Here is a 12999-nt window from a genome sequence, read left to right on the forward strand (position 1 = left end):
CTAAGTCAACCAAACTCTACTCACCAAATATTATCAACTGCTCTTGCAGTTCAATTGGCGTCTGATTTTTCTAGAGAGAGGAAGTAAGTCTGGAGATGAGCCAGGGCGTGACGGCGTCCCCTAGAGACGTCATCATCTACCTCTTTTGATCTCATCTTCTTCTTTATATCTAACGAATTGATTAAAGGGTCATCATCTACTTCTTTTGATCTCATCTTCTTCCTTATATCTCATGAATTGATTAAAGGGTCTGATCAAAATCTGATAAAAACATTACCTGATAAAAGAAATAAACAGTTTTTTTTGTTTTAAAACTACTCTTCCCTCACTTCTGCTTTTGTTCCTCCTCCATTTCATATCTGTTTGTTACTCAGTGACAAATTGATTGATTTACTTTTACTTTTTGAATTGTTCCTTATTAACCACACTTTTTTCACTCTCCCATATATTTCTTGATTATTCTCTATGACTGTTGTCTTCGCTATTATTCTCTATAGTTCATCTCCAAGGATAGAGGATATACATCAGTCACTTATATCATCTAGAGGCGAAGTTAGGGTTTGGAGTAGACTGTAGACATGGGCTGAAAATTGATGTCAGTTGGGATTCTTGGAAGAAGAAGATGGAAGAAGCAAACAAAGGTGAACCTAACCCACATTAAAAACCGGTGCTTATAGAGACCTCGGGTCAATAGCCATTGACTCGAGTCAATATAATTTTTGGATGCTAACAGCCTTTTGGCCCGGTGCCTATAGAAGCACCCAAATGTTTATTTATAAAGTAAATTTTGTTCAAATAAAGTAATTATATAACTAATATACACGTCAACACATGTCAACAGTTGGTAGCCCAAGTGGTTACAAGGTGTTGACATAAATTCCAGAAACCCCTAGAGGCCCCAGGTTTGAATTGGGCTTTAGGTCATTATCTATTTATTTATTTTTTGTTGAACTAGGCCATTATGTAGTTGGGCTACAGGCCAGGTTATTGGTTATTTGAATTGGGATTATTAGGGTATAAATAATGTAGTGCAGTTAGGCTATAGGCCAGATTATGTTAGAGTTTGAGTGGGTTATAGGCCAGATCATGTTAGAGTGTGAGTGGGCGGATAGCAAGCTTATCACATTTTTGATGTATTCAATGCCAATTGTAACGACAATGTAATCGGTTTTCAAAAAAAAAAACTAATACACATGTACAAATATATTATTTGGTCGGTCAAACTGGCTCGTGAGTTGGGTTTCTCTAGATGATCGATTAAAACTGTTTCAAACGGATAATTTTCAGATAATTAACAAGAGAAAAAAAAAACAATCTATATATGAATTTCTTTGTTTCGCTCAAACTAATCATGTAGAAATTTAATCTGATTAACATTTTACATATGATAACAAACTACAATTCAAGCATTAAAAATGAAGTCTTATGAAGATTATCTTTATAAATTATAAATAATGACATTTAAGGTATATTATAACATTCTCCTTATGAGCCAGTGCAATCAATAAATTTGTGTACAGAGAATCTCTCATTAATTAAGAAGTAAGACTAACATGGAAGTTGAACAGATGAAGTACTGAATTTCTTATTGGAGATATGAGAATGTTTTGTAATTAATACAATTCTTATTTTTCTCTGACGGATGATATGATCGTTTGTGAAGATGGAAGATCATGTTTCGTCTCATATATATTTTGATCGTCTCCATAACCATAAGAATATCATAGTGATGTAATAAGCAAATATTTCAACAAAAAAAAAATGTAATAAGCAAATAAAGTTTTGAAGAATTCATATGTGACCGTGGTAAAATTGCAACCTAACATGTGCAAGAAAAGAAGAAGCGGTTGCATTCTATTTAAGGTCTAGTACCATTCCTGGTGTACCGTTTAAAAATAAAGTGCTTGCATTCTAGGTCGCCATAATGTTATTTCGCCCGACAATAAGTGGCCTGAATAGCACGAGAACGCAAAACACCTGACGTCGTGTTAAAATTTTATCTTCTCGAACTATTTCGGGCCAAGTGTTGCATTATAAGTTGCTATAATACTATTCTAGGTCCAATAAAAGTAACATGTGTAACCTAACATGTCTAGGTTGCAATAATGCTATTCTAGGTCGCAATAAAGCCAACATGTGTAACCTAACATGTCTAGGTTACAGTCATGTAGTCATGTTATTTGACCCGACCATAAATGATCTGAATAACACGAGAATACAAATACCTGACATCAGGGTGACATCATCTAAAAATTTTGCCTTCCCGAACTATCTTGAACCATGTGTTGTCGGGCCAAACAAGAGTATTGTTAAAGATAGTAAAAATGGCTTAAAGAAAAGGGAATGTCTGTCTGTGCATACAACAACTCTCTGAATGAAAAGACCGAAAGAGATAATTTGACGTGATGGTTGCCGACTTAAGGAGTAGGCATCTTTTTACTTAATTTTGACTATTTCTTTTAAATACGGAATTACAATTGCATATAATACATGGTTCATCTGACATGGATACATCATAAAGTATGAAATATGTTCATCTTTCCAAAAAAAAAAAAAAAAACTCCTAGACACTCATTAACAAAAGTCATGCTCGACTAGTCTACCTTGTTTCAATTCCTATGACCTCCAAATTTCACAGTGAATGTACTACTAATGGAGCAAAACTCCATTGCTACGCAAAAGTTTTTTTTGTTGCAAGGCTGCCTATATGTAGACGCCCGTATGACCCTCCCCGGCTATCAAAGGGTAGGTGGTTAATGTGAAATGAGAGACTTTAGCAATAACAGGGCAACCTAAACGGCAGGGCCGGTCCGGAGATTTCGGAGGCCCGAAGCGAGTTTAAAGAATGTGGCCCACATGTGTTTCACAATATAAAAAAAATTATACGTTGGAATTTCTTCGTTTTCCTTACCTCTAATGTCGAGTTTAAACATGAAACTTACGTTAATTACTATGCAGTATGACTCAAACGGTCTAATCGAGGTACTTGAAAATCCGCTCGGATTCGAAGTCAGTCCTTAATCGAACTTCTGATTCAATGGTTCAACAAGACTTGTAGGGAAAAAAAATTGAGGCATAAGTGTTGTGGTAATGGAGGTTTGATAGTTGTTTAGCAGAGACTAGACCAAGACAAGAAAATTTAGTCATAACTAAATAGCCTATTTTTTTTGTAAAAATTAATTGTGCTCGTAATGCAACTTTCTTGTGGTGATAGCTTTGTCATAATAAGTTAATACTATATAAATTCGAGTCGTTCAGATTACTTAAGAAAATAGTTCGTGTATTGTTATATAAAAGTTATTTTGAGTCTATTACTAAATTTACGAAATAAAATTTTTTAACCAAGAACTAATAGCTAAGTTGGTAAGTATTCTGAAACTCTGGAGCTCCCAAATTCGATTCTCAGATGTGGAATATATGGTTCATCGAACTGGAGTTACTAAAGTACAAATAAAGTAGTTTGATGACCTTTGTAATGATTGTGTAACTAAAATAAAATTTATATTTATGATAATATCAATAATGATAGTTTTTTTTTTTGTTGAAATTCTATAATGATAGTTTTTTTGGTTAAAAGCTCTATAATGATAGTTAGTATGAATGTATGATGATAGTGATAACAATTATAATTCCTTGAATATGTGTCAATGAATCAAAATAACAAGCCAAAAAAAGTAAAATTAATTAAAATATATAATATAACTAGAGGGAATGTGAGAGAAGGGTGGGAGAGAGAAATAGTATGAGACTGATGAGAGGAGAGGAGAGGGGAGGAGATATTAGCAAGAGTATAAATACACTGCTGTGGGGTCCATATATGGTTACTTTGTTTTGGATTTAATTAAAACAACATTGTTGTGGTCTTGTGGCCCTACTTTCCAAGAAAATACATTATTGTGGCCCTTTCATATACAAAGTTGTGAGTATGACGGAAGATTTTAAAGGCACCTCAAAGTTGAATTCCTCCTAAATGTGGCCCCTAAATTTGGGGGCCCAAAGCGACGCTTTGTTCGCTTTGGGCCCAGGGCCGGCCTTGCTAAACGGAAAAGAGTTTAGGTTTGGAAAAAGGAAAATGTTGTTATGCCCTGACACTCTCCCGAGTGAATCCCGACCGGGTGAGGTGGCCGGACCAGATTTAGAGAGAGAAAGTGAACTTCTCACCTCCACTTCATCTCTCTTCTACTCGCCTTTATCTCACTTCTCACCTCCACTTCATCTATTTCCACTCTCTTCCCCACTCACTCACCCACCCATGAAGTGTTTAAAGCACCTTTGGCATAAATCTTTAAGGGGAGCAGGAGGGAAACGGTCCCCTCAACAAAAATGAGGGGCGTATGTAACACTCCTAAAAAAGTACAGTCGCACACACTTTATATGGGCCCTTTTATGGGCTTATCATCTTGTTCATTTATATGGGCCCTTGTATGGGTTCACTTAGGCCCATTAAGTTATATCTGGGCGATAATTGAATATGGTAACACAATTTAATGCACTTACACCAACTTTATCATAGTTTAAACAAGTCCTCCGTAAGGCAATGTGATATTTATAACCTCCTAAAGCATTTATAAGACACCGATTTGATTCATCGCTTTACAGTTTCTTATTTTCTTTCGCACAATATCACCCTAATACTGAATATCTTAGATCGTTTTCGTCTCTTACCTCCAAAGGGTACATAAAAACTCGTGCAATGCTCCTTACCACAGACTATAATTACTAGTACCTAAAAATAAATTTAACAGAACATCACAAACAAGAATATATACTATCATAATTTGCCTTTGAATCAAAATGAGCCAATGCCAACAAATTCAAACCCATTCCCATTTTCCATATATAAGACAAGTATGCCTAAACTACTCTGTTCTAATAACTTGAATTGAAAAAGCAGAGAAAGATTTCCAACTCAAATATCCATTAACAAGGTTCATCATCTTCTTCGAAACCGTCTTGGTCTTCTTCTTTTGAGGAACCAACATAAAACTATGAAACTAGAGTTGAAAAGGATCATCATCTTCTTCGAAACCGTCTTGGTCTTCTTCTTTTTCTTCTTCTTCTTTGTCGTTGATTTCAAGATACGGGTTCTTCTGAATCGGCTGAAAATTATAGAATGTAAATGTATAAAATGCTAGACTAGCACCTTCAACCGCTGCTATAATAAGCCATTGGAATCGATAAACAACAATTCTACTAAAAACAATAACCACAACTCTAGTAAAATAAAGATACCCAATAACAACGACGTAAAATCTCTTAAAAAGTGTTAACTTCTCTAGATTTTTCGCTACTTTTCCATCGGTTTTCGACGCTTCTTGCAAACTTCTTATAGACCAAATTATAGGAAGAAAAACAGCACAACAGCAAACGATATCGATCAACAAAAATACCTCATTCCATTTTAACCAATCCTTATTAGTTGAGGGTTCTGTTTCACCGATTATAGTCGAAGCTATATTTTCTAAAACTTGTAAAGGAATTACCACCATTAAAACCTTCTTCTCTCTATCTTGTAAATAGGGTTTCAAAAATGACCAACCAGTTCCAATAAGAACAATCACAGTAAACAACATTATACCTTTAAAAAACCCGAAAATATAGAAAGCTATATCCCAACCATGACTAGTTCCTGTTCTTCTCACATAAACTTTCTCTTCTGCTGCACAAATCATCTTAAGTGCTTTAAAAACAAGTAATGCTGCCATTATTATATGAATTTTATCGACATTTAATCGTTGTTTGATACAAACAAATACCCATATTCCGAAAAATCCTGCATATACTATAAAGAACATGAAATATAAGTTTGGTAATGGAGTTTGACCTGCAGGAAGATAATCTTTAGTAGTACCATCAACTAAATTGTAGATTTCATAATGTACATTCATGGAGATTTCAAATTCGGGTTGACAATTACCGAAAACGAAATTATATTCACCAGGATCATTAACTATAATTGAACCATTATATGTTAATAAACCGAGTTTTTCGAATTTGTAGATTAGTTTAACGAAACGGCTATAAACGACACAAAAACGATCGGTATATTCCGATTCATTTAAGATTAATGAATATGATGATTCTTTAACTAAGAAAAAACCCATTGAAGATGGGTCTAATTCAAGTTGAATTTCATGAGAATGTTTTGATTTCCATGAAAGATTGTTAATAGTTATTGAAATATGACCATCTTGAGCAAACCCGAATTGTTCGAAAAGGATCATAGGTCTTGAATCTTCGACTATTCGTGTATCTTTGATCTCTGAAACTGATTTTGGAACGCTTGAGATGATGATTAGAATGAAGAACAATTGAAGAATTGTAGGAGGAGGAGGATTATAGAGAATACCCATATTATGATGATGATGATGAATTCTTCATTAGAATGAAGAAAATGAAGAATTGGATCTAAGTGAAGCGTTTTGTGTGGCGTGAATTAGTATAAGTGATTGGATCTCTTTTATGGGAAGTCCACATATTATGGAATCTTCAATTACATCACTTCCAAGGCTCATGGGTTAACTACTTTTCAAATTTTAGTGTCTGGCGACTTGAGATAAATAGATAATGCTCACTATGACACTCCCCCTCATCCAACCCAAAACCAATTGGCATGTGGGACTATTTTCACACGTCCCTAACGTGTGTCGTGGTTAGTCTAACACGTATTTTCTTTTTTTGGACTGACAAGGAACACATGTGACTTTTAAATCTGTCATGTGTGGCCTTAGCTCTAATACCATGTTAAGTTTGTGGTCATCTAACTCAAAACCAATTAGTAATGAGTGTAGAGGACCTGAACATTATATTCTTGATTTCTAGATATTTATTCTTCCATGTGAGACTACTCTCACAGTTACCAAGTCTCATCCCATCTCTAACACACTTGTTCTGATACTATTTAAATCTATTGCACCTAACTTTATCTGAAAACATCTTAATAAGTAAAAATTTCCTAATTTACAAATTCTAATATCGACCCATGGGATAATACTAATAGAGAAACTCATAATAAAATTAAAGGATTTCGTAATAAGATCAACTAGCTAAAAAAATTAGGGAGTTTGTGTTGTATAGCCAAATATATAATTAAGATTACTGATAAAAAATGATTAGTAACCAAAGTATATAGAAATACGTTACGTACCTAATACTTGGATACATCTAGGTGACACTTATGAAATCGACTCAATACATTTTACCTGATCTGATGCTAGTACAACTAAAAGTCTGTAAATAATATCGAGATCTGATGTGACAATCTTGGAAATATGGAGCAGCAATAAACACTCCAATCCCAGTTCTCTTCTTCACAACTATCATTTACATATTGACACAATTTCCACATTTTTAATTATACACTCATCATTTCTCATATGAAAAACTCTCAAATTTAGGGAGTAAAATACTAAAATTTAGTTACAAGTGGATATGGCCGTTGGAGCGGCCTTTTTTAGTCAAGGGACCAAAAAGTGATACCCTATTACGGGGAAGGTCCAAGGCAGACATGAAAAACGGATCAGGTCCAAGGCGTCAGGGAGTGGTGGGTCCGACTGAAAAGGTGCAACAAAAATGTGTCATTTTTTTGCAAATACCCCCATTACCCTCCTTCCCCCTAACTCCACAAATATATTCCCTTTCTCTCTTTCTCACTCTAAAAAGCTTCCAACTTCTTTAAATATCTCCTGCAATTTTTTTTTTCTCTTTAACAAGTATAGTTTCCTTTCCATTCTCTCTGTGTTACTCTCTAACCAAAGAGATTTAGGGTTCATAATCCATATTCTTTTAGATATAGAGTTATCAAATACATAAATTATTTCTATAGACTTTATCTCTTTTGAAAACTCAGATCTGACCTCTTTTTTTCTAAGAACCAAGAGAAAATCAAGATCAGAAGACACTAGAAGATCCAGAAATTTGTAGAAATCACAGATCTATAAAGGATTGAGTACGATGGTGTATATTGTTCAGAAAATCAAGAAATCAGATTTGCCCCTTCTAGTACAAAAAAATTGGTGATAGTGGTGTTAGGTTGGTTTCTTTAATATATTCTTGTTAATCTTTGGAGCTGGTGTTTACTGTTTAGAAAATCACGAAATCACTAGGACGGTACAAAAAAATTGGTTGTATTTTTGTTGGTCTTTGGAGTTGGTTTGATAAACCCTAATTCTATACAATAATATACGAGTTTTGTAAGATTCTTTACCTTTTACTATGAAGATTTGATAAACATTGAATGGTAAAGAAATCAAATCTGGAGTTATCCTTAACTTGATGTGCTTTTACTATTTTTGCTTTTTTATTTCACATATTTGTTCCGAATATATTAAAATGTTGAGTGCATAGAATGACGCATTGAACAACTCCTGGTTTTCTTAGATATTGTACCATTTTTTGTTAAATTTAACGTCATAGATATACCTTTACGTGTTGAAATGTAGTGTACATTTCTCAGTTCCCGCTACATTTTACCGTTCCCACATTTCTTTGTCATGTGGAAGTTCATTGTACATTTTTTAGTTTCATTCGCCTCATATTTCTATCTTTGTCCTTATTTTGTCAAGGTTGCAACGTGAAATCTTTTTCTTAAACAGAGAGTCAGAGATTAATAGATTTTGGAGAAATTTCCAAAAATTTTATAAAAGGGGAAAACACCATGGAATCATTTGGAGACTGATTAAAGATTTTATACCCATTTTGATCTATCTAACCTTAGAATGCATATATAAACAGAGAGAGAGAGAGAGAGAGGTTTCAGCAGGTAATCTTGTAAAATTGATTTGGGGAGGAGAGAAATGGTTAGGTCGGTGGATGTTTTAGAGATGGGGTTGGGCGAGATTGATGGATCGAGTTAGGAGATTATAACTGTGGGCGTGTGGGTTTATACATTTATAGAGAGAGATGGGAAAAGGAAGTTTGGACATTGAAGAGAAAGAGAGGGAGACTATGTACATACAAAAATTCCAATATAAAAGTGTCACGTACATAACCAAAGGGCCAGTACATAAAATAATTCCCGGTACACGAGATAATTGCTAATACAAAAGTGACCTAGAAATAAAAAAAATGTATAGTTAATAAAACAATTTCCTGTACACAAGAAAATTCCCAGTGAAAAATGTTTAGTAAGTATCCAAATGTCCTGTACATTTCAAAATTCCCGGTTCATGTGAAAGTTCCCACGTTTCTTTGTCATGTGGAAGTTCACTGTACATTTTTTAGTTTCATTTGTTTCATATTTCTATCTTTTACCGCATTTTGTCAAGGTTGCAACTGTGAATTTTTTTTCTTAAACGTTTAAATTTTTCAATTTAGGAGTTATCCTTAACTTGATCTGCGTTGACTATTTTATTTTCTTTACTAAAAAAATTCCAGTACACAAGACAATTCCCGGTACACAAGAAAATTCTCAGTACAAAAGTGTTTAGTAAATAACCAAATGGCTAGTAAATAAAACAATTCCCGGTACACGAGATAATTCCTAGTACAAAAGTGACCTAGAAATATAAAAAAATTGTATAGTACATAAAACAATTTCCGGTACACAAGAAAACTCCAGTAAAAAATGTTTAGTAAATAACCAAATGACCAGTACATAAAACAGTTTTCGGTACACAAGAAAATTCCCAGTACAAAAGTGTTTAGTACATAACCAAAGGCTAATAAATAAAACAATTCCCGATACACAAGATAAATCTCAATACAAAAGTGTCATGTAAATAAATAATTTCTGATACACAATAAATTATCATATATCGTACAGTTACAATGTTTTGTAAATAAATAATTTCCGATACAAGATAAATCTTAATGTAGGTTACAGACTTGTACATGGTACATTTCCTAATTTACAGTACATTTCCTAATTTACTGTATATTCCAAAATGTGAGTCCATTAGATTATGCACATTTCTAAATGTAGGTTGCAAACTTCTATACGGAGTACATTAGACAATGTACTGCACATTTCAAAAACGACATGAACTTACGGTTGAAATATCACCAAAACATAATTTTTCAACATATACATTCGTGTGCAATACACATGTCTATTAGTAAATAAGCAAAAATACAGTAAATGTTACAAAATACGGTAAATTGTTTCACTAAAATTATTTATGTTTTGGAAGAAATGTATATGACATTTGATTATAAATGGAATGAAACCTGAAAAGAAAAATATAAATCTGTAGATAAATTTGAAACTTGAAAGACTAATATAAATAGAATGAAATATTTGACAAAAAATAATGCAACATCTATCCAAAAAAGAAAAGAACTTTAAGATTTTAAGAAAATATCATACCTAAAATAAAAGAAAAAAATTACAAAGAGAGAAAGTATTTAAAGTACATTTCCTAATGTGGGGTACAGACTTGTACAAGGTACATTTCCTAATTTACAGTACATTTCCTAATTTACTGTATATCCCAAAATGTGAGTACATTAGATTATGCATATTTTCAAATGTAGGTTGCAAACTTCTATAGGAGTACATTAGAAAATTTACTGCACATTTCAAAATGACATGAACTTACGGTTGAAGTTTTACCAAAACATAATTTGTCAACATATACATTCGTGTGCAATACACGTGTCTATTTGTACATAAGCATAAATACAGTAAATGTTACAAAGTACAGTAAATTGTTTCACTAAAATAACTTATGTTTTGGAAGAATTGTATATAACTTTTGATTATAAATGGAATGAAACCTGAAAAGGGAAATATAAATCTGTAGATTAATGGAATTAAAAATTTGACAAAAAATAATGCAACATCTATCTAAAAAAGAAAAGAACTTTAAGATTTTAAGAAAATACCATGCCTAAAACAAAAGAAAAAAACTCACAAAGAGAGAAAGTATTTAAAAAGAGGAACAAAAATATATTTGTAGAAAGAGAAAGAATTTATTTTAGATTTGAGAGAGAGAGAGAGATGGAGAGGATGACTGTGGATAATAAATGTAGAGAGAGAAAGTGGAGAATAAAGTGTAGAGAGAGAAACGTGAAAAGCCGGATTTTTTTATGGCATTTCTGTAATTTCGGGGTGGCAATTTGTGTAAATAAGAGTAAAAGTTTCCCTAGTGTTGTAATTTCCCACCATCACTTGATTATTGGACCTGCCCCTCATTCCTTGTGTGCAGTGGGCCTGCTTCTCTTTTTGGAGAAAGGAATGGGCCTTTTGCCCAACCCCTCCGTTGGAGCGTGGGGTGGAAAGAGGTTCACACGTAAGTAATTAATAAGGAGAGAGATGTTTAAAGAAGAGCAGCTCAAACTTGACACGTGATCAATTTACTTCACCACATGTCACTCAATCAGTTCCAAACTATCACTAGACAACCACGTCTCATCTACTTGTCTCTCCTCAAATATTTCTCATCCTTTATATAAAACCCTAATCTTCATCTTCTTCCATTCTACTACCAAATACAAAATCATCTTTCAAACATTTTATATCAATAATCACAAGTACTACTGTTTGGGTATCTGATTAGGAAGTTACAAGTGGGTTTAATATTCTAGCTAGAGAGAAAGAAAAAAAAAAGTTAGGGTTTATTAGTTGATCATATAGATAGATAGATATGGCACAGACAGTGGGAAGGAATATAGCAGCTCCTTTGTTGTTTCTTAACTTGATATTGTATATCTTTGTTTTGGGTTTTGCTAGTTGGAGTCTTAACAAGTTCATCAATGGCCAAACTCATTACCCTGGTAGGTAATTAGTTCAATAATGGGATAGTTTTATATTTTTATTAATATGTTTGCTAATGTGCTAATTAAGTTTTTTTTTGTTAATTGAAATTAGGGTTTGGAGGGAATGGGGCAACAATGTTCTTCCTAATATTCTCAATACTAGCTGGAGTAGTGGGAGTGGCATCAAAACTAGCAGGAGGAAGTCATATTAGGGCATGGAGAAATGACAGTTTAGCTGCAGCTGGATCATCATCAATAGTAGCTTGGGCAATAACAGCCTTAGCTTTTGGTTTAGCATGTAAAGAAATCGGAATCGGCGGTCGGAGAGGGTTTAGACTAAGAGTTCTAGAAGGGTTAATCATAGTCTTGATGTTCACTCAGCTTCTCTATGTGTTGTTAATTCATGCTGGTGTTTATAGTAGCAAATATGGACCTGGGTATCGTGATTCGGATTACGGTGCCGGAGCGGGGGTTGATCCGGCACATAAAGGTGTTGGTGGTGGTGGTGGTGTTGGAGTTGGTTCTAGGGTTTAGTATATGTAAATATGTAAAACTACAAGCCTCTCTAAAGAACATAAGAAGAAGAAATGGTGGGTTTTTTTTTAATGTGGTTCTTCTGAATGTTGAATGGGTAGAGGGTAGATTAGGGTTTAATTTGGAAGTGTTTTGTGTTGTAACTCTATGGTTTAATTTGAAGTGTTTGGGTAGTTGTTTAACTTTGTGGCAATGTAATGTATTTGTTTTGTATTAATTGTTTAACTATGGTGTAATGTTGAATCATTGGCTTTGACATCTTTTCACTTTGTTAAACGCCCAAGTTGGGTAGTTGTTTAAGCTTTGTTTTGTATTAGTTGTTTAACTTTGGGTAGTTGTTTAAGCTTTGTCAACTTTGTTAAACGCCCAAGTTGGGTTATGGATCACATCCCATGGATTTCGTTTATTTTTTTTCTCTAAAAAAAAAAAATAGACAAGCAAAAATTAACTTCTTAAGTATGATCTACCTGATCTATAATCTTCAATGATGTTCATTTGCTCTGATGGAAATTCCGATAAAGAGATCTGTCTGCCAACTAGTTAGATAATCAGTTGTAGAATGCTTCTCCATATTCTCCAATTGATGTAGATTGTTGCGGAAGCGTAAAAGTAATGGAATCCACCATTGTTAATAAACTAAACTAACGAAATAAAACTGATAAAATAACGATAAACAATAAACTTGATTAATAACTTGAATAATAATAAACTTGGTTGATAATATTCTCTGATCTGAATAACAAGGATAGACCTGACTTCCTTTTATAG

General features: G+C 33.5%; 1 protein-coding gene and 1 pseudogene across 2 annotated transcripts; one reads left to right on the forward strand and one right to left on the reverse strand.

The window, feature by feature from the left end:
- Window positions 1–4755: 4755 nt before the first annotated feature.
- LOC147555362 (protein CANDIDATE G PROTEIN-COUPLED RECEPTOR 7 pseudogene) lies at window positions 4756–6418 on the reverse strand (annotated as a pseudogene). The gene has a single exon (XR_015234918.1). The product of XR_015234918.1 is annotated as a protein CANDIDATE G PROTEIN-COUPLED RECEPTOR 7 pseudogene (transcript).
- A 5004-nt stretch (window positions 6419–11422) lies between these two features.
- On the forward strand, window positions 11423–12489 carry LOC147555363 (membrane protein PM19L-like). The gene is made up of 2 exons (XM_086662889.1): window positions 11423–11715; window positions 11810–12489. The coding sequence occupies exons 1-2, from the start codon at window positions 11586–11588 to the stop codon at window positions 12229–12231; spliced, it is 552 nt and encodes a 183-aa protein (XP_086519015.1). The 5' UTR covers window positions 11423–11585; the 3' UTR covers window positions 12232–12489.
- Window positions 12490–12999: the final 510 nt, after the last annotated feature.

This window comes from Eschscholzia californica, unplaced genomic scaffold, assembly GCF_041429995.1.
Source record: "Eschscholzia californica isolate CP2 unplaced genomic scaffold, dmEscCali1.0.p SCAF_2, whole genome shotgun sequence".
In the NCBI taxonomy this organism is placed as follows: Eukaryota; Viridiplantae; Streptophyta; class Magnoliopsida; order Ranunculales; family Papaveraceae; genus Eschscholzia; species Eschscholzia californica.